This window comes from Rattus norvegicus, chromosome 17, assembly GCF_021556685.1.
Source record: "Rattus norvegicus strain SHRSP/BbbUtx chromosome 17, alternate assembly SHRSP_T2T, whole genome shotgun sequence".
Taxonomy (NCBI): Eukaryota; Metazoa; Chordata; class Mammalia; order Rodentia; family Muridae; genus Rattus; species Rattus norvegicus.
Window position 1 is genome coordinate 3,168,159 of NC_141550.1, and position 22,528 is coordinate 3,190,686.

Consider the following 22,528-nt stretch of genomic DNA (forward strand, 5'->3'; position numbering starts at 1 on the left):
TTCAGCCCCTTTCGAGCCCCCCCTCCCCCATCTCCCTTCTTTTCTTGGCCCTGAACTACGGCGGCCAAGATTCGACTCAATTCTTTGTTTCTTTTTTTATCTCTCTCTTATTAAAAATCTTTTCAGCTTCTTTAAATCCTGTAATGTATAGCCCTGTAAATTTTCTAACCTCTGTAACTTAGTCCTGATATCTGGAGCAGCCTGCCAGATGAAGGACATAGAGACACTCGTCATTTGTCCTGGGTCATCTGGGTCATAGGGAGTGTACATACGGTAGGCCTCCTTAAGTCTCTCTAGAAAGGCGGAGGGAGTTTCCCCTGTTCCTGTAATACTTGTTTTACCTGAGCCAAATTAGTAGGGCGTCGTATAGCCCCTCGGAGACCCGCTAGAAGCAACTGGCGATAAAGGCGTAGGTGTCCCTTACCTTCAGCTGTATTAAAATCCCAGTTTGGTCTCTTAAGTGGGAATGCAGCATCAATTTTCTCAGGCAGCTGGGTGGGACGCCCATCATCTCCCAGAACATGCTTTCTGGCCTCTAGGAACACTCTTTGTTTTTTTTTTTCTGAGGTTAAGAGGGCCTGTAAGAGCTGTTGGCAGTCATCCCAAGTAGGCTGGTGGGTAAGTAAAACAGATTCTATTAGGTTGGTGAGTGCCACCAGATCTTTGGAGAAAGAAGGGTTGTTTTGTTTTCAATTGTAAATGTCAGCTGTTGAAAACGGCCAGTATTAGGTCTGGCCACCGGTTCCCTGTCTAAGGGGGAAAGCCTGGGAGGTTGTATCTGGCATCACCTCGCACTTATTGCGCAATCTCCCTGCGACAGGGGAGAAACCCTTATCAGACTGTGGCCCGGCAACTGATCTGGCCGGCGGCTCTGCCTCCTCCGTTTTAGCCGGGCCTGTCAGAGAGAAGATTTATGAGAGGGGAGTTTGGGACAGGTTTCTTAGAAGGCTCTGATTTCACAAAGGTAGAGAGAGAAAGACGTGGCCGGCGGACCGGGCGGGGCCGAGGGGACAGGCTGGGGGTTGAGGGGAGGCCAATTCGGGTCCACGAAGGGTTCCGCCCAGGGGGGGAGTTTTAAGGCGAGACTCTCTCAAGTGATAATATAAGGAACCTGGTCAGGATGTCCGTGGTCGACCCGATCTTTAACCTGTAAAATAATGATCTTATTAAATGTGCCATTCACTGGCCATCCCGCTCCGAAAGTGGGCCACTCGGATGTGCAGAGAGTCTGCCATTTTCCTTTTTTAACCTCGACGGACTGGTTGTGTGCCCGGTCGTGGACGTCTTTCCAATGATCAAGAGTGAGACTTAGGGGCGTTGTTAGGGACTGTCCCATGTTAGTTCTAAGGAAGATTAGAACACAGAGAAAACAAACAACACCAACAGTCAAACAAACAACAGACAGGCGTGCTGCACGGCTTTGGTACCAAACTGAAAGCAAAAAGTCAGATGGAGGTGGCAAAGGTCCGGGGCCCTCTGAAAGCCAAAAATACAGACAGAGGTGCCGTTAGTCCGGATCTTTCTCCTCTAACCAGAGTCCCAGATTGGGCCCCGAAAAGTCGGGCCCTAACACCCTTGGAACGTCTTCCAGGGCTGCGGGGCGAGAAGTCCGAGCTCGTCAGCTCCTTCTTCGTCCCGCCCAAATTCCAAACAACCTGGCTGAGCGCTCACAGAACAGACCTGGCCGAGCGCTCACAGAACAGACAGAATAGGGCAGAACGAGACAGAATCAGACAGACGCCGGCCGGCTTACATCCCAGTGGGTGGTCGGTGGTCCCTGGGTGGAGGATCTCCTTTCCCGGCCAATGCACCAAATGAAAAGCTCTCAGGGAGAACTTTCCCTCGGGATGGAGACCCTCCAACTCTAAAGACCAGACCGAGACACCACAGGATGCAATCAGCAAGAGGATTTGGTTTATTGTCGGGATACACAGGCACAGGCACCTGTGGGCGCTTCAGTCACTCGGGGGACTGGCGCGCCCCACGGAACCAAGGATGGGCTTCTTATAGGATTTTGGGGAGCAGAAGCAAGCATACAGAAGCAGATGCATGGTTACAGGGATATAATTGGTGGATTCTAATATGGCAAGGGTTTAGCCCGGGGGCAAGTTTCCTATCTACCTTCCTGAAACATAACGGCTGACTCGGCCCCCCAAGGGTTCAGCCCGGGGGCAAGTTTCTTAGCTACCTTCCTGAAACATAACGACTGACTCGGCCCCCCACCAGGGTGTGGGACCTCTCCCGGGGCTTTTTTTCATTGTCAGGTGCTCAACCGAAGTCGTCCTGTTGCCAGGCCTTCAACCAAACACATCCTGCTTGGCAGCCGCTGTGTACTCAGTGTTCTAACCTTTCCCTGAACCAGTCATCTTAAGTACAGCCTTGCAAAATGGCGTTACTGCTGCTAAGCTGGGGTCTTTCATACGTTTCTCCTGAAAACATCAAACCCAAGTCAGCTCCTTTGCTCCCTTTCCTCAAATCTTGTTTCATCTGTGTTCTGCTCTTTCTTACCCTTCTGCTTCCAAGAATCTATTGTAAGCCAAGAGATAAAGCTAGAGTACAAAGAAAGTGCCCACCATGACAGTTCTCAGACATCTAATTGTTATAAAAGAAGGCTCTCCCCCCAATACACCCTTGGCAGGCTAAAACACTTCATTTCTTGGGGGTGGGAGGTAGGTGGGTGACTCAAGTCCAGTCTATAGGGAGTTAAAACTTTTCAACTTAAATGAGGAGCATCTCAATGACTTGAAGCTGACTTTGCCTCAAGACATCCAGAAAAGACCACAAGATCCCACCCAAGCAATCTGCCTTCAAATAGGTAGGAAATTTCCATTCTTTAGCATTTTATCCCTCAGCACATCAGCACAGATGCCTTTGCCACAGCTCCCGTCCACCGGGCTATATACCAAGGTAGAAAAAGAAGCTCAAAGAATAAAAAATACAGCCAAAAAGTCGGAAGTTTAAAAATGGAATCTCACCCCTAAGAAGCCCTAAATACCTCAAATTCCAGACCCTGCCCTCTACCTGTAAGTAAGTAAAGATTCACATTTCTTGAGCCTGCTCTCCCAGGATCCAGATAAAGGGTTTAAGATAAGGCCCTTAGATAGGTGATCCCAACCTAGTAAAGATAAGAGGAAGCTTCTTCCAGGAACTAGCTGACCATAAAGTTAGATTAAAATCTTAAAAGAACAACCTTGAGAAGAAGGAAGCTTCTCCTAGGAACTAAAGGGAACAAGAAGTTAAGCAATCTTGACAGGAAGCTTCTTGTGATTTTCCAAAGACACCACCCCCGCCCCCTTGGGTTGTGGTTTCTCCCTTTCTCCCAGCATCTCGGGGTCGAACTCCACTGCCCCTGCATGGGATATGAGTCTCGACCCCAGTGCACTGGTTCCTCATGTTTATTACACCTCATGTTTATTACAGCAAGGACGGTCTCACGTGAGTTCTTGGGGGGTCGCATCATCTCGAGACTTGAGTGAGGGTCTCCCTGCTCTGGGGGTCTTTCAAAGCCAAAATCGTGGGTCTCTTGGATGTCATGATGAAGGTAACAACTATGAGCATTCATTACCCCAGACATCAGATGGGAAGAGACTCAGTGGCACTGAACAATACCCAGGCAGATCAGGTGGCTCCAGAAATGGTTATGCAAGTGACTATCCCAGTTTTGGGCCAGCAAGAGACACCTGCTGGGAACCGGGATTAGACTAAAGGATGGGCTCATTTAGAATATACAGCAGAAGAAAGGGCCCAAATTGCTTAGAAGAGGAAGGGCAGTGGCACACTCAAGGGTAAAGCTATACTCCCCAGAGAATAAGCAAAAGACTCACTTTCCCAAATGCACAAATGGACTCATTTAGCTCTCACCTGCATAAAGACAACAATTTACAGACACCCTAACTTTAATTCTGAACAATTTAAGGATAGAGTGGTGACTACTTGTTTTAGCCCCTTGGCAGTTAGGAGATTTACATAGCAAATATATTTCACCAATCATTTCTTAACTACACCAATACTCTGAAAGAGCGGGCCATTCTTCAAGGACAGAATCCTAAGTGGAAGGCTTCAGAGGATGTAAAAGATAGAAAAAGTAGGAGATAGAAAGTATGAAAGCTGGGGTGGGGTAGCAAGGAGCTAAGGCTTCTGCTAAGGAAGGTTCTTAAGAACAGCAGCATTTATACTACCTACAAGGAAAATGGAAAGAAATGGGAGATTTCCATGAAGTCAGCAGAATCAACCATACAATGGACAAATTAAGGAGGGATCTGATCAAACAATGTTGCTCACGGAGTATAGGGCCATGTCATTAACATTAAAGACCACGCCTCCACTACTTTGGAACTGATGTCTTCAGTCCCAGGTGGTAGCAATTTTTGGAATCTAAGCAGCAAAGACAACCCCTCTCCAAAGGACCTGGCCCCAGACCATTAACAGATCTCAAAAGCATATGCCTGGTTTTAGAGAAGAAGCTCTGCTTTTTTTTTTTTTTTTATTAACTTGAGTATTTCTTATATACATTTCAAGTGTTATTCCCTTTCCCGGTTTCCCGGCAAACAACCCCCTCCCCCCTCCCCTTCCTTATGGGTGTTCCCCTCCCAAACCTCCCCCCTTTGCCGCCCTCCCCCCATAGTCTAGTTCACTGGGGGTTCAGCCTTAGCAGGACCCAGGGCTTCCCCTTCCACTGGTGCTCTTACTAGGATATTCATTGCTACCTATGGGGTCAGAGTCCAGGGTCAGTCCATGTATAGTCTTTAGGTAGTGGCTTAGTCCCTGGAAGCTCTGGTTGCTTGACATTGTTGTACATATGGGGTCTCGAGCCCCTTCAAGCTCTTCCAGTTCTTTCTCTGATTCCTTCAACGGGGGTCCTATTCTCAGTTCAGTGGTTTGCTGCTGGCATTCGCCTCTGTATTTGCTGTATTCTGGCTGTGTCTCTCAGGAGCGATCTACATCCGGCTCCTGTCGGTCTGCACTTCTTTGCTTCATCCATCTTGTCTAATTGGGTGGCTCTATATGTATGGGCCACATGTGGGGCAGGCTCTGAATGGGTGTTCCTTAAGTCTCTGTTTTAATCTTTGCCTCTCCCTTCCCTGCCAAGGGTATTCTTTTTCCTCATTTAAAGAAGGAGTGAAGCATTCACATTTTGATCATCAGTCTTGAGTTTCGTTTGTTCTAGGGATCTAGGGTAATTCAAGCATTTGGGCTAATAGCCACTTATCAATGAGTGCATACCATGTATGTCTTTCTGTGATTGGGTTAGCTCACTCAGGATGATATTTTCCAGTTCCAACCATTTGCCTACGAATTTCATAAACTCGTTGTTTTTGATAGCTGAGTAATATTCCATTGTGTAGATGTACCACATTTTCTGTATCCATTCCTCTGTTGAAGGGCATCTGGGTTCTTTCCAGTTTCTGGCTATTATAAATAAGGCTGCGATGAACATAGTGAAGCATGTGTCTCTTTTATATGTTGAGGCATCTTTTGGGTATATGCCCAAGAGAGGTATAGCTGGATCCTCAGGCAGTTCAATGTCCAATTTTCTGAGGAACCTCCAGACTGATTTCCAGAATGGTTTTACCAGTCTGCAATCCCACCAACAATGGAGGAGTGTTCCTCTTTCTCCACATCCTCGCCAGCATCTGCTGTCACCTGAGTTTTTGATCTTAGCCATTCTCACTGGTGTGAGGTGAAATCTCAGGGTTGTTTTGATTTGCATTTCCCTTATGACTAAAGATGTTGAACATTTCTTTAGGTGTTTCTCAGCCATTCGGCATTCCTCAGCTGTGAATTCTTTGTTTAGCTCTGAACCCCATTTTTTAATAGGGTTATTTGTTTCCCTGTGGTCTAACTTCTTGAGTTCTTTGTATATTTTGGATATAAGGCCTCTATCTGTTGTAGGATTGGTAAAGATCTTTTCCCAATCTGTTGGTTGCCGTTTTGTCCTAACCACAGTGTCCTTTGCCTTACAGAAGCTTTGCAGTTTTATGAGATCCCATTTGTTGATTCTTGATCTTAGAGCATAAGCCATTGGTGTTTTGTTCAGGAGAAGCTCTGCTTTTTTAATATATACCTCAAGGCCTTAGGGAAAGGCCCCAGGTCCTAGGCCCCAGGCCCTTACAGGCTCTAAGATGTGGCTGAGTTTGAGAAGGAGCTATGTAATTCTCTATCCATGAAGTCCTCATGGAAAGCCTTGCTCAATGAGGCCAGTCCTCACCACAACAGTGTTTTTCCTTTTCAAATGGTGTCACCTGATGTCCTGCCCACCTGGCGGAACTATGCTTTTCTCAAGAAGAAAAGCGGTCCTTTATGGCACACCAGGCCTTAGTGGTGGTTGTGACCCTGCAATGCTCCATGAAGCTGCTTGTTAAAGGGCTGCTCTGTGATCTGGGGATGGGCCTAGTGGCTGTTGGTTAATCATGGCTGTCTCCTGTGTTACCTTCTGAAGCCATATTTTCTGACAATCCAGGTGAACAACCATGTGCATCCTCGCATCCTAATATCTAATATGCTTGGTTACCATGCTACTTACCTCAGGGAAGCAGTCTCTCCCTGAGGTAAACTCTACTCAGTGTGATTCGCTATTTCCCAGGCATTGGAAAATCCTTTACATCAAAGATTCTGTACTCTTTTCATCACAGCTTAATATCAATGTCTACTCCAGGAACTTTGAAAGTGGTAAAGTCACAGTCCAGAAAGGGACAGAATAAAGGAAGTTGATAACTTCCCTTCTTTGACAATATTTAATATTAGGAATGAACAGTAAGGTAATCAATTTTAGATGATTGATGAGCGTCTGACTGGCCCATTTTTGGGTCTACACACCAGGCTATCAAGAATCTGAATAAAACATTGAACGTAGTATGAAACCAAGATACTGTAGTTACACTAGTCCTACGAAATAGAAGGTCTGCGTAATGCAATGTGGCTCATCGACTCAGGGGCGAAAAGGAGAGGCAGCTGGGGGAAGAATTATGGGAGGGTGTAACTGGGAGGAGGGCAGTGTGCAGAATGTAAACTGAATACATAAAAGAAATAAATCAGTTTATTAAAAAGCAGGGGATGGCTTTTATAGTCAAGCTCAAGGCCTAGGTACATGGCATGTGCTTACAGAAGTAGAATCTTTTTTCAGTTAGTAACTTAGTTCACTATCACCCAGTTAACAGAACATACCAGGAACACTGGAAACCATGTATGATGTGGAAATCACAAGAATGTACATGAACAACAAGTCAAAAAAAAAAGGGTAACTTTTACCTTGGAATCAAATTTTACCATTAAGATTAATTAGTAAAGGAAAGAAAAAACGAAATATGCTAGCCTATGACAAATACAGTTCTGATTATTTCCTTTGTTTGAGACAGGGTCTGATTTAGAACCCCAGCTGACTTTGATTTGATGAGCACACTATAATCTATAACACATATTAAAAGTATAGTAGATAGCAGTCTGTGTTTAAGGAAGCGCCTTTCAACAAATATTCCTAGCATCGGAATCTTCTACAGAAGAGAGAGCTGAGAAGTCATTTGACGTTGGTCTCCTTATTAGTAAAGGAGAATGTTCTTTTTTTTTAAAGATTAATTTATTCATTTATTATATATAAGTACACTGCAGCTGTCTTCAGATACACCAGAAGAGGGCACCAGACCTGATTATAGATGGTTGTGAGCCACCATGTGGTTGCTGGGAATTGAACTCAGGACCTCTGGAAGAGCAGTGGGGTGCTCTTAAACACTGAGCCATCTCTCCAGCCCAAGGAGAATGTTCTTAACAGGATTATTCCTCACGGCAGCCTAGACTTGTCAATCTTGGGATCACTCCAACCCTTAAAGGATTTGCACTGATGCTAACTGCTCTGCAGCTAATGTAGAAGAAATTCCTCCCTGGTTTGTGTAGTTGGAAGGGTAAATTTACTGTGTTCCGATCATCCACACAACCCTACTGTATGGTTAATTTTCACTGATATCATGAAATAGGTCATGGCCAAGAGGAATCATTATTGAAAGCATTGAATTGGACTTGCACTTCTAAAGGATTAGAATCCATCACAGCAATGTAGGCACATGGCGACAAGAAGAGAAAAGAGCTCACTGGTTGAATCTCAGACAGGATGGAAACAGCAACTCAGATTTAAAAAAAAGTATAAATTAAAATATCAAACAATTGGCACTGGTAAGAATGTTCGGTGGTTAAGAGCACTGACTGCTTTTCCAGGTAGACTGAATTCAATTCCCAGCAACCACAGGGTGGCTCACTACCATCTGTGTTGGGATCTGATGCCCTCTACTGGTTTAACTGAAGACAGCTACAGTGTATGCATAGACATAAAATAAATAATTCTTTTAAAAAATGTATATATAAAAACATTACAACAATTTATGATGGGGAACCTGATCCCAGGGTATGTGCCATCCTATACAACACAGAGTTATCAATAGGATAATAAAGAAATAGAAAACACACAGACACAATAAGACACAAAGATACAATAATCAAGACTGCGTGCAGCCTTGCTGACATAATGAGGGATCAGAGAGAAAAAGCCATGAACAAAAGCACAAAATACAGTCAGGCTTTCATCAAACACTAAGGAGACTCTGCCAGGCATAATGTCAACTTGACCATTATTACCTATGATTGTATGTGTGAAAAATTTAAAAAGAACACAGACTTTACAGCCATCACAAAAATACCTCAAACTGCCCTCTAATCTGTTTATTTCTTACCGTCAGTTGCTACTGATCTTTCTCTCAAGAGTGCTTCCCATCACCGCCTGTCTATCAGTTTCTAAACAATTAGTAAAATGTAGCAGGCAAACCAAAATGTGGAATGCAGTGTTCACAAGTCCTAGGAACCAGACCATCATTTCTTAGAAATGATCTTTTGACTTCACAACAAAGGCACTGTTCATCCCTAATATTAAGTACTGTCACAGCAGCAATGTTATCAATTTCCTTTTGGGGTACAGAGCTAAACAAAGAATTCTCAAATGAGGAAAATCGAATGGCTCGGAGGCACCCCCTAAATTGCATCTCCATCAAATGATCATGTGGTCTGAAATGCTGACAATCAGCAAATTAGGAGGCAGAGACAAGAATATATGAGAAAATTGTGAGAGCCTCAAACCAAATCAGTCATTTAAGTATTAACAATCCAAACACTGGGGCTGGAGACATGGCTCAGTGCTTAAGAGCACTGACTGCTCTTCCAGCGGTCCCAAGTTCAAATTCCAGCAACCACCTGGTGGCTCAAAACCATCTGAAATAAGATCAGATGCCCTCTTCTGGTGTGCCTGAAGACAGTTACAGTGTACTGATATATAGTAAAGTGTTTTAAAAAATTTTAAAAAGAGAGAGGAAAATTTCATTTAAAAAAATGTTCAACATTCTTAGTCATCAGAGAAATGAAAATCAAAATGACCATGAGATTCTACCTCACACCAGTCAGAATGGCTAAGATCAAAACCTCATGTGAGAGCACATGCTGGTAAGGATGTGGAGAAGAGAAACACTCCTCAATTGTTGGTGGGTTTGCAAGCCGGTACAAACACTCTGGAAATCACTCTGACTGTTCTTCAGAAAACTGGACACAGTCGTCCTTGTAGACCTAGGTATATCACTCCTGGGCATATACCCAAAATATGTTCCAACATATAACAAGGTACATGCTCCACTATGTTCATAGCAGCCTTATTGATACTACCAGAAGCTGGAAAGAACCCAGATGTCCCTCAGCAGAGGAATGGATACAGAAAATGTGGTACATCTACACAATGGAGCACTACTCAGCTATTAAAAACAATGACATCATGAAACTCACAGGTAAATGGATGGAAGTAGAAAATATCTTCCTGAGTGAGGTAACCCAGTCACAAAAGAATAAACATGGTATGTACTCATTGATAACTAGAGGTTAGACAAAAAGCTCAGAATACCTACAATACAACTCACAGACCATATGAAATGCAAGAAGGAAGACCAATGTGGATGCTTCAGTCCTACTTAGAAGAGGGAATAAAAAAATTACAGGAGCAGAAAGAGGGAGAGGGAAAGGCTGGGCGGGCAGTGGAGGTGGGAGAGCATTAGTTGGGGGAGAGATAGGAAAGAAGTACAGAGGGTCAGGAAATGGAAGGGAAGTATGTAGCAGTGGGGAATGAGGAACTGGGAGTAGCCACTAGAAAGCCCTAGATGCTAGGAAAGCAAGAGGCTCCCAGCACACAACTGGGATGGCATTGGCTGAAATACCCAACAAAGGGGAAAGAGAACCTGTAGAGACCATATGCAGACCCAGTTGAGGGATGGGGCCACACACACATCTCAAAAATATTAACACACGATTGTTCCTGTCTAAGGGAAATGCAGGGACAGAGAATGGAGCAGAGACTGAAGGAAAGGCCATCCAGAGACTGCCCCCCCATGCGGATCCATCTTATCTGCAGACACCAAACCCAGACACTATTGCTGATGCCAAGAAGCATGAGCTGACAGGAGCCTGCTATGGCTGCTCCCTGAGGGGCTCGGCCAGAGCCTGACCAATACAGATGTGGATGCGCACAGCCAACCATCGGACTGAGTGAGCACTAGGACAGCAGAGAGGACTTAGGGGAAAGACTGAAGAAGCTGAAGGGGTTTGCAACCCCATAGCAAGAACAACATTATCACCAACCAGATTCCCCTAGAGCTACCAGGGATGAACCACCAACCAGAGAACACATGGAGGGATCCATGGCCCCAGCTGTTCACATAGCAGAGGATGGCCTTATCTGACATCAATGGGAGCAGGGAAGGCCCTTGGTCCTGTGGAGACGCTGCCCCTACGTAGGGGAATGCTAGGGAGGTGAGGCAGGAGTTTGTGGGGGCGCACGAGAGGGATATCATAGGAGGTTTGCAGAGGGGAAACCAGGAAGCGGGATAACATTTGAAATGTAAATAAATAGGGCTGGAGAGATGGCTCAGTGGTTAAGAGCACCAGACTGCTCTTCCAGAGGTCATGAGTTCAATTCCCAGCAACCACATGGTGGCTCACAACCATCTGTAAAGAGATCCGATGCCCTCTTCTGGTGTATCTGAAGACAGCTACAGTGTACTTATATAATAAATAAATAAATCTTTAAAAAAAAAAAAGAAATGTAAATAAATCAAATAACCAATAAAAATGAACGAATTAATAAGAAATGAAATATAAAATGTGAAATCAATCGTTGACTCTTTCAAAAGAAAAACATTATTAATAATAAGAAAATCCCCACATATCCGTACCAATTTTGAATAAGTAAGGGCCATTCCCTGGCAGAGAGAATGGCTTTGACCTGGACCCTATGTGCAATGTTAGGTGCTAGATAAGTAACGTAACACACAGCTGAAACATATGGCATTCTTCTCAACCCACTGAGCTGAAGTAATTGTGCAAGTGGATTGGACACAGCTGCAAAGGGGTACCCTCCAGTTGGAAATTCAATATGCATTGATCAAGCCAACCTCCCCAAAACATATGATTTTGTATAGAACTTAGGTGAGTTTATCCATATTTGCTTGTATAAAAGTCTTTCTTCTGTGAGTGTGTCTCTCTTCTCCTGGCTCATAGAATTTACTACTCCAAACTTCCCCCAAGCCTATCAAGTGAGTGCATCTGGACTTGAGGGAAAGGCTCTAGCAATCAATCCTTTACTCAATTACCCGATTCCCTTTTATTAGACAACGTTTCAGAAAAACTTGGAAATAAACATTAAAGTCACCTTTCAAAGTGTGTCACTTTTCTTCCTGTGACTTCAACTACCAGGCTGGAAGTTAGAGCAGCCCAGTTCCCTGGAGATAGAAGAAAGGCTACTTAACCCTCCTGCTGTTTTAAGGTGAGGGGCTACACACCAGAGATTGCACTTTACAGTCTGGCCTCTGAGGAACTCAGGAACGTCAGCTACAGCTGCAAAGCGCCTTAGACTTAAAATAGGTAAAACAGCAACCCTAAATATGTCGCAAGACCAAGTCTTGCCCCCGCGGACATTCTTCCCCCTCCGCTGCCTCAAAAGAAACCAAAAAGAACAGCCAGGGTTGGCCCCCTGCAACCCACCACAACGAGTCCGGCGGCTGAGCCGCCTGCTCCTTCTCGTTTTGGGCAGCGGTCACCTGCTCACCATGTCCCGACTTAGTAGATTGGAGCACGTCGATAAGACACCCGTCAGCAGACATCAAAACACATCAGGCCAATCATTCAAGCCCGCTAAGCAACTCCGGTAAATCGGCTGCTGGAAACAGGGCACCAGGAAGTACACTCCTCTTCTACTAGTGGACGCCCTGCCTGGAGGCCCTGATTGGCCAGTGAATCTTGAGTGACATGAACCCCTCCCGTAGGATTAGAGTGCGATGAAGGCACACAGCATAGCGTTTCCTGGCCCAGGATTCTAGTCCAGGAGCTTACCCTTCTCAGAGCTGCAAGATTTTTCAGTATCTCTTTAGCGTGTCTTCCTATAACCTATCTTTCTGCCTTCCAGCACTCAGCAGGAGTTTCTTCCTCCTGCTCTTGCTGCTGTTGCTGCTCCTCAATCAAGTGGGATAACTTGCAAGGTACAGTATTCAGCTTGGAGCAGACTGAAGTATAGGTTCCAAGGATAGTAACAATTAAAGAGAGAGTTTCGGACACAAAGCGTGATATTTGTTTCTCTGATTGTACGCTGACGTCGGGAAAATTGCAGCTAATATTCAACTGCTACATGTGAGACTGCAAACAACCCTGGGAGAAAAGCAGGGAATGGATGCCGACAGCTACGGAGCACTAATGTTAGAAGCACATCTTCCTCAGTGGAAGGTGAAACATCATATCTGTGTTAGTAAAGGTTTTCCAGATGAACAGACCTAATACAATGGATCTGTCTATGTGTGCATGGAGTGGATATATAAGAATGGCTCGCAGAATGTGGTCCAACTAGTAAAACAAAAACTGTGTACCAATGGAAATTTGAAGAATACAGCAGTAGCTGTGTGTCTCAGCTCGTCTTTACCATATGCCAGAATTAAAGAGAAGGAGATGCTAATGCCAGAAAATAAAATGATCTTTCTAGCCAGTGTAGGGGAAGAAGAGAAAGAACTACCAACTTCAATATCCTTTATACATGGAAGCGCCCACCACAAGCTATGGCCTAGACTAATTTTTTCTTGTCAATCAATACCTCCAGATTAAAGAAGAGATTTCCCATCTTGAATATTGCAAATAATAACAATCCCTCAGAGTGCCCATCTGTTTGGTTTTAGGGAACTGAACTTGTGTAACTAGAGTAATTTGAACTAGCTGCATTAGTGTCAACAACAGTTCACAGTAAGTTCAGGTCTTTGTCCATATTCTTCTTTCTTTACATTTGTTTCTACTTTATTTATTTTCTTAGATATTTTATGTATTTACATTTCAAATGTTATCTCCTTTTCCCCTTCTCCTATACCCCCGCCCCCTACCCTTGCTTCTATGACGATGCTCCCACCCCCACACATCGATTCCAAACTTAACGCCCTGGCAATACACTTTCCAGATTCTTCATTGCCTGGTCTGTGGACCAGAGTAATGGTCAGTCAGGGTGATTATCGACCAAGGGAAATGGATGACATCACTACTCATTGCTAATGTCAAGTACTGCCAATACAGGAAAACTTTCACCTTCAGAGCCAAGCCTAGAAGAGATGCAGGACTGTCCTCCCATCATGTGGCCTTAGAGACAGGACTAAAGGTTCAAAGCAATTCTCTATTACGTAGCATGACTCAGCCTGGGCTTCAGCAGACCTTGTCCTAAGCAGAACTTGTAAAAAAGGTAAAGAAATTCTTGTGCCTGGGACACATCACAGAATGCAAACAAGTAAGAGTTCAGAGCAGTGCTGCATTAAAGGGAACCAGTGGAGGACTTTTTACAAACATAAATAGAATTGAAAAACACATAGGCATTCTGACTTAGAAAAAGAGCGGCCCTTTTCCTGGAAAAGCATTTATCAAATACCGTTTGACCTTGTCTCTATCTGGAGCGTTGGCTGCTGGGACCTGGAACTTGCCACAAACAACTACGGGCAATGAAGGCCTGTGTTTCACATTTCTGAGCTGACTTCTCTATGTCAGTGCTGACTGCACATATCTCTCCAGGACAGTAACCTAAGTGCAATTTGAATACTCATGGGCTTCACTGACATCACGAATCCTACACCCACGGATCTAGTCTGTTTTCACTCACCCAACATGAATTAATACATTCTGTAAAATTACTAAATCACCACCCTGCCATGATCAGGTCCTTTTTTAAATGGCTACTCCAGTAGCTGATTGTGCCCACCGCCCCAGTAGTGTACCCAATAAACTTCCTCCTATTCTGGTCTGAATGCAGACGCTATGCCCCTCATGCAAATCCTTTCCCTCTGGATGCAATAAACAGTTCATTATATGACTCAAATGTGAACTTTTAAAACACAGTGATGGTACAGATGTTAACTTAAGATTCAGCTGGTGTTATCAGTAGGACAGCAATGTTACTGACGTGGAAAATAACATAGTGGAATGAGGGTCTGTGACTCGCTGTGGGAACGCTTGACTCAGAAACAATGTTCTAAAAGGCTGGATGTACAGCTGGTGTAGAATTAACATCCTTTCCCAGGGAGAGATCACTCATTCACCTCTGGCTGATGCCCAAAGAAGAGGCAGCCTAGGACAGAGTTTGAGTTCCACATATGCTGTCATCCATAAGTCTCTTTTAAGTTTGGGCTCTAGGTAATGTTTTGAACAATTTGAATGGGAATAGGATCTTGCAAGTTTAGTCACTGAGGCAGATGGAGATTTACACAGCAAAACTATACTAGTCCTTAATGTTTTGATCAAAAAGACAGACTTAAAAGATGTTTCAGTGCCACAACCCTCCCATATTCAAAGGACACAGAACACAAATACAGAATACATCAAGGAACAGTCACATGTCACTGCAATGGTTACTGTTCTTACCTGAACACCTGTGCTGAGCTATTCTAACCTCAAGGTAAAGTAGCTTTTCCTCCTGAGCAAGCTGGTTCAGAGGAAGGCAATAGATGCCTCAATGGAGGACATAAAGAATTACATTTCGACTAGCCCTGGCTGCTCTCTTTCTCACGACCAGGACTTCACTGCAGAGAATTCCAGTGTTTTAAGGTATTCCTTTTGAGTTTTATTTTCTATGTATGGGTCTTTTGCCCCCATTTGCCTGTGCACAGTATATGCTTAGACCAGCAGGGGGAAGCAGATCTTTACAGAGATAGTAACCAGGTAGTCTTGGGAATTGGCCTCCTGCCCCTCTAACAGTGCCTTATCAAATTGCTGTGCTATCTGAGCCCATTTTTATTTAAATTTTATTTTTATACATCTTGATCTCAATATATCGTATTATTTTTTCCCTTCCTTATCTCTTCCTTGTGCACCCTGAAATCCTTCCTTTCCCATTTCTTGTTACCCATGTATGAAAAAGTATGTACAAATAAATGCATAACACCTGCTTTGTGTGGTACTGTTTGGTGTGTACATGATTTCAGGGATAAACACTTTGCATTGGATGTGCCATTAGGGAGCTCATACCGGCCTGAGGAAGAATTTCCCACTTGCAGTAACCTGGCCCTGAAATAACCAGTGTGTTTCAAACAGGAAATATTATCAAGTATAGAAAAATTGGAGTGTAAGTACCTCAGCTAACACTTAATGGTGTCATTACCCTGAACCTCTGGAGCTGCAGGGAAGTCTATGGATATAGGCCTTAGCCAATCACATTCTGACTTGGATCTCTAGGACTAGCACCATACTCCATTGATCACTTTCACCTTGGATGACCTCGAAATCCTGAAACGGCTGTCTCCACTTTCCAAGCACGGTGATTACAGGCCTGTGCCACCAGGTCTGGCTGAGGTGGCTTCCACTTTAGTGAGTCATTAGAATCACAGCATGAGCAACATGAGCAGTTCCACATATCTATGCAGTAATGACAGAGCATTCTGAGTCTGGGTTTCACCATCTGTAGAAAAGGACAGAACTCTGCCCTTTTCCTTTGGTTACTTACAACAGAGATGATAAAGCAAAACAATATTGCTCCTGATTAGAAAGACGGTGGAGCTGAAGGGAAGAGGGCTGCATTTCATGGTAGACATCTATTGCTAGACTTAGGACCACAGTCTGTGTCGTTGCTACCCTAACCACTTAGACTCAGCCACTCATCCCCATTAAGCCAATTAAAAGAACTGACTCATCTATCTGTGACATGTTTACCTATAATGCTGTTATTCTTGAGGCAAGGTGGGCAAAATTCTTTGAGATTATCCAACAGATAGGAGTTCCAGGCCATCCAGAGACTAGAGTGAAAATAGTCTTTAAAATAAAATAATAAAAATGAAGGAAAAGAAAAAAGGAAATTATAACAGTTGAAAAAGATTAACATATTTACTCCGTGTGACTCATTTGGAACAGGGAATTTTCTCCTATTCCTAAGTCCTTAAAAGAATTCTAGCTCTTCTTGCCTCTGAAAAGTATTCAGTAAATGGGAAGATATGCGGAGAAGTTCATACCTAGAGGAATCAGTTATTTTCCAGAGACTCCAAGGGAAATTCAAAGCTCATGGGATCCACTGTTACACTACAGCATAACCAAAGGGAGAGATATGAATGAATCTTTAGAATATCTACTTCCTACCAGGAGGGCAGGTTACAGGTATGACCTTTTGGGACTGAAAGACTTTATGGTCTAATTGGAGACTGCCGTGTTGGGTATGCAGGGTGCTATCACTGACATCTCTGTGTATGTGCCAAGAAAAAAGAGAGGTGAAGAATCAGACAGGACTGACTCGTCACAGCTGAGTGGATATAGGAAGTACAATGGAAGGCAGCTGGTGTTCACATCCGCCCCAAGCATTGCACTCTGGAGGGCCTTTTCTTCCTCTTGCTTTTACATCCAAAGCCCCACCCCCAATAGTTCATCCATACTCCATGGTTCTTTCTAAAGGCTTGACTTCCACAGATTTATGAGAGTGACTTCTGTTTGAGGTCCATCGTCCCCTGAGGACAGCCTTGATGTCACCGAGAGTCACCACCACTCAGAGTTCCTAACTGAAAGTTTTGCAGGCATCAAGGAATCAGAATACAATCCCATTCAGCAAACAAATCTTCATACATACATGTTCCTTTTCTCTCCTTACAAGAAGCATAAATTACATCAGAGGTCTACCTCCCAGGCATTGTTGTGGGCTCCCAATGCTGCCAAATGTGTCCAGAAGCCAGGCACATTGTTTTAGGGAATTTCAGTAAAAGAAGGTATGCTCTTTCATCTTGAGACAGATGTCACTCTATAGGATGGCTGTCCAAGAACTCTTTATGTACACAACCATGGTCTAAAGCACAGAGACTGGACTGCCACCATCCCCATGTCCTGGGGTTACAAGTATGTACCTCGAAGACACACTGAGGTTTTCTGATGCCTTACATTTGATCAAAGCATGAATGAATGATAAACTAAGATTTAAAAAGGAAACCTCATAGTTTTGATGTTCGGTAATACGTACTGATATTTTATAACAATAACTTAAACTGGCAAATCATTTCGTGTATTCTCAAAAACTGGGTTCTTTCCTTTGTAATTCATCCATGTAAAAATGTTTCAACTGTGTGTGTGGATATACACCTGTGCCATGGGTGTAGGTAGCAGTGAGAAAACACCTCACAGATATCTATTACCTACTTCCACTATGTGTGTTTTAGAGACAAAACCCAAAGATGCTTTTAGTTTCAAGTGGCATCATTGATCCTTCTTTGGTTTAACATTTTATATACTGCTGGTGTCTGACATACATATGCCACACCCTAAGTATAGAAATAAGACAATGATCTCTATATCTATGCAATATAGTATATGACGTACTAGCTAGCACAATAAGATAACAAGGTAATTAAGGAGATAGAAATTGGGAAGGAAGAAGTCAAGTATCACTCCTTCTAGATGATATAATGGTATAAATATCTAGTGACTAAGATTCTTCCAGAGAATTCCTGCAGTTGATAAACACCTTCACCAAAGTGATGGGAAACAAATTAACTCAAAAAAATCAGTCATCCTCATTTATACAAACTATAGTCAAGCTGTAAAAGAAGTCGGGGAGACAACACCATGCACACCATCCATAAATGATATAAAATACCTTGGTGTAACTCTAACCAAGCAAGTGAAAGATCTGTACAACAAGAACTTCAAGTCCCTGAAGCAAGAAACTGAAGAAGATATCTGAAGATGGAAGGATCTCCCATGTACACGCCCCCATAACACCAGGACACTTGTTCAACTATATTAAAAGCAGCTTTATTTGTAATAGACAGAAACTTAAGAAAATGTGCCTCAACAGAACCATGGATAAAGAAAATGTCATTCAATCACACAAGGACCACTTGGGCATTAAAAACAAGACATCATGCAAGCAAATAGATGGACATAGAAAATGTCATTCTGAGTGGGGTAACCCAGACCCAAAAATACATGAATGGCATGTACCGACTTATAAGGGGATATTAAACATAAAATACAGGACAACCATATTACAATCACCAGACCCAAAGAGCCTAAATAAGTAAGGGGGCATAAGGAAGGCTGGCTGAATTTTTCTCATAAGATTTCAATGGTGGACAGTGGAAGGGAATTGGGTGGGAGAAGAAATGGGGAAGGAATCTGTGGGGGGTGGGGAAGGACCGGTGCAGGGAAAGCAGAGGAGATAACGGAAATGGTGGTGTAAGGGTGCAGAAGGCATCCCTAGGACCTGCCAGAAACCTGAAAGAGGGAGAACACCCAGGATGACTATTGTGAGACTCTAGCTAAAACTCCGAGAAGTGGAAGATGTGGATCATGAATTGGCCACTTCCTGTAGTCAAGCAAGTCCACATGAGGATAATCGGAAGCAACTTAACTCTGTGAGCCTGTTTCACCATCTGTGGAATAAGGACAGAACTCTGCCCTAGATTTGGTGAATTATAATAGATGCCATGATAAACCAAAATGATATTGCTCTTAGTTGGAAGGCATGAGTTTTAGGCAGAAGGGCTGCATATGACAGGAGACTTCTGTTACTAGTGTTAGGACTAGAGCCTGTGTTCTCACTACCCAACCTGCTAAGCTCAATCATCTGCCCTCATTAAGCCAAAAAAAAAAAAAGTGTGTTATCTAAGCAGCAAAAGTATTTCCGTCTAAGACTGAACTGCCAGATTACAAAAAATGACAAAATATTTCCTTATTTTTCTATTTGTCCTGTTTTCTTCCATCCTTAGATGACAATAAGTTAAAAAAACTGAAACAAAGACAGGATTTTACTGATGTAATCTTTCACCTAATCCTATGTGAGCATCAGTGTTGAGGCTCAGGGTGAAAAGTCTGTGTTGAGCAAGGCTGCCAGCATGACCTTGCTCTCCATATACAGATGGCTAAGGTAGAAGCCACAGTATTGTCTTCCAGTCTCCATATATCTGTGGTTGCCTAAAAACACATCACCACATTCTACACACACCCAACTGTAAAAAATAATTAAAATAAATCTCACTGCACTTACATTTTCCTACATCTGCAAATAATTTCCTTAGGAGGCAGCAGTTCTAGAGGAAGTACCAATAGCATTACTCACAGTGTATGAATTAGCATGGACTGACAAATAATTATACATACACATTGTACAACAAGCTGCGTTGTGAGATATGCAGTTGATTGTTGATTACTGTACATTATTACACTTCTAGAGATAGATGAATAGGATCCTTTGGGTATACACCTAAGGTATTTAATGTTCTTTCTATTTCCACCTATTAAGGATTTTAACGTTAATGTTATTAAAATGTGTTGAGTAAACAGTACACATAGAGTGCACATCTTCTTTTCTTTATTTTTTTTTTCGGAGCTAGGGACCGAACCCTGGGCCTTGCGATTGCTAGGCATGCACTCTACCACGGAGATAAATCCCCAACCCTGAGTGCACATCTTCTATCCCTGGACTTGTACTCCGAAGGCTGACATGTGAGAATCAAGAATGAAATTATAACCCAGACTAATGACTGACACCAAAGCCAGGCTGCATAACAAACAACATCTCAAAGGAATTTGTGAAAATATAAAAAAATCAAGTATTCTCTGCCAGCTTTGGAAGAAGGAGGGAGGACAAGTCTAGCAGAGGTACCCATTCCATTCCAAGTTTGCTCAGTAGCTGGTGATTGGAAGACACTCTGCATCATCACTCAAGAAAAAAAGAACAAAAACAAACAAACAAACAAACAAACAAAAAAACCAAAAGTGATCCCATCATGCTTTCACCAGCAACATTACTGGAAATGTATAATCACAAAACCTGTTATTTGAATAAATGATGGACCACATAGAAAATGAGTATTCAACTCACTTCAATGCAGAAGAAAAAATACCAATCTCAAAGTAAAGTGGAATTAATGAACAGAAGTCACAGAAGGAACTCAAGGACAGCCTAATAAATATCTGTAAATGGATTTGAAACACACAAAACAAACTTTAATATCTATACCAAGTGTTTGAAATTACAAACCAGAAACCTAACTGGTGATCTCTACTACAACACTTTCATGAACATGGGAAATAATTTACTTCCCTCAAGGATATGATGAAGAAGAGATGAAACAGGATGCTTTTCTTGAAACTGAAAATATCTGTGATGTCCACAGTCTATAGCCAAGTCAATAACATGGATAGGGTTTGTCTCTTGTGTAAGTTTTACTATTTTCTGACATCAAGATGACATAAAAACACTTTAAAATATTTACATCCCTGGAAACATGGCCAAGTAATAAAAGCTCATTCCCAGAAACAAGATCAGGTTTTGACATTTTACTGTGACTCCTGATATAAAAAGATACAAGTTTAGTTTTCTTGGAAATCTGCATTCACATGCACAGACCTACACAAAGACACAGACAAATCTCATAATTAAATTAAAAGAAATTGATAAACAAAGAAAATATTACTCATGATGTTCTTCTTGTATAACCCAGGGGCTGAGGCATCTGAAGGCTTACCCACAGCATTTTTATCATCATGAATTGGCTCATGTAACAGAATGCAATCATATAGCCTTGAAGACAGAGAAATCAATTCTTCTCAGTTGGTAGTGTCATTTGGGGAGATTTAGGAAATGTTCCCCTGCTGGAGAAAATATGTCACTGGGAGTAGACTTGTGAGGTTAAATCTTCATACCATGTCTAGATGCCATACTCTCTTTAATGCTACAGGTTGAGGATGTGAGCACTGAGCTCCCTCCTTTAGCTGCCCCATAATGACAGTTGTTGCCTTGACACTTTCATGCTGATCCCATATCCCTTTGGAATCATAAGGCAATTTAAACACTTTAAAAAGCTGTCTTCATGCTAAGGTTTAGTCTGTTGCTATGGACTGTAATGTCCAGTGCAGGACCCTAAAACCTGGTTTTCCCAGGGAAGTCCATACACAGACCAAAGTGAAGCTGTGTACCTTGCTCTCTAGTTACTTTTCATTGGTGTTTAAGATGACAACAATCAGTAGCTGGGAGAGAAGAGACATAGACAGGGTTTAGGGATACTGGGCTTGGAGTTGGAGGAGAACCATGAGGAGAAAAAGTTGATGGAGAAAAAACAGCCTTAGGTAAGGTCAATAATAAAATAATGGTCATGTGGGATGACTAATTGGAGTTAAGCATAGCCAAGACGAAACAATGAAGACTGTATGATGAAATTATTGGCTGAGATATAGGCATACTGGCATAGAGGATAGCTATCTGCCAAAGCCTTGAGCTGATTAAGGCTTTTATAAATGTAAACGTTGTGTGTACATTTTATCTGAAAATTAAATGATCAAAGGTAAGGTAGAAACCCTGGTTTGGGATTAAATTTTTCTCTATTGCCTTAGACATTTTATCACAGCAAGAACAAAGGCACTAATATGCACCATAGAGTTTTACACCTCAATGAGTTAGTTCATGTAATTTAAAGTAAACTCTGAAATCTAAACAAGTTACCTTATAAATAAAATTCATATGGATTTTGTCCTTGTGAATTTGCAGGTACAAACAAAACAGAGATATCATCGTATCTGAGCAGAGAGTTGACACTTGCTAGAGTTTTCTCAAGAATGAATAATTTCCTGTAACTTAATATAAGTGTGTTGTCTAAAGATAGTACCAAGTCCATCAGATTCACAGATTTCCTCAATTGTGAGTTGTAGATCTTGAAAGACTACTGCGATATGCAATATTTAACAGATTTACTCCCGCATAAAATATCACAAAGTGCAAAATTTTACCACATTGGCTATATTTATAGGGCTTCCTGCAGCATGTATTTTTCTCTTCATTTCAAAAAAATTACCACATTGCTTATTTTCATGAAGTTTCTTACCAGTCTTTATTATTTTATACAAGATAAATGACTCCTGCATAGTCTATACCATGTTACTCACACAGGGCTTCTCTCACTGGTGGGTTACTAGTATATCTACTCTAAGATATACTATGTGGTTAAAGAGAGCTGTGATATTCAAAGGT

General features: G+C 42.6%; 1 protein-coding gene across 6 annotated transcripts in view; it reads right to left on the reverse strand.

The window, feature by feature from the left end:
- Zfp808l3 (zinc finger protein 808 like 3) overlaps nt 1–12,240 on the reverse strand; it is a 37,041-nt gene extending 24,801 nt beyond the window's left edge. For 2 of the 6 annotated variants that reach the window (XM_087591806.1, XM_087591801.1), the window contains exon 1: nt 12,122–12,240. In XM_087591806.1, coding sequence (XP_087447932.1) covers nt 12,122–12,124 — 3 coding nt within the window. In that variant the 5' untranslated portion in view covers nt 12,125–12,240. Of the gene's footprint in view, nt 1–424; nt 612–11,725; nt 11,796–12,057 lie in introns of all 6 variants that reach the window. The other 4 variants (XR_015641395.1, XM_087591805.1, XM_087591804.1 and 1 more) reach the window with 4 other exon arrangements.
- Between the last annotated feature and the right edge of the window lie 10,288 nt (nt 12,241–22,528).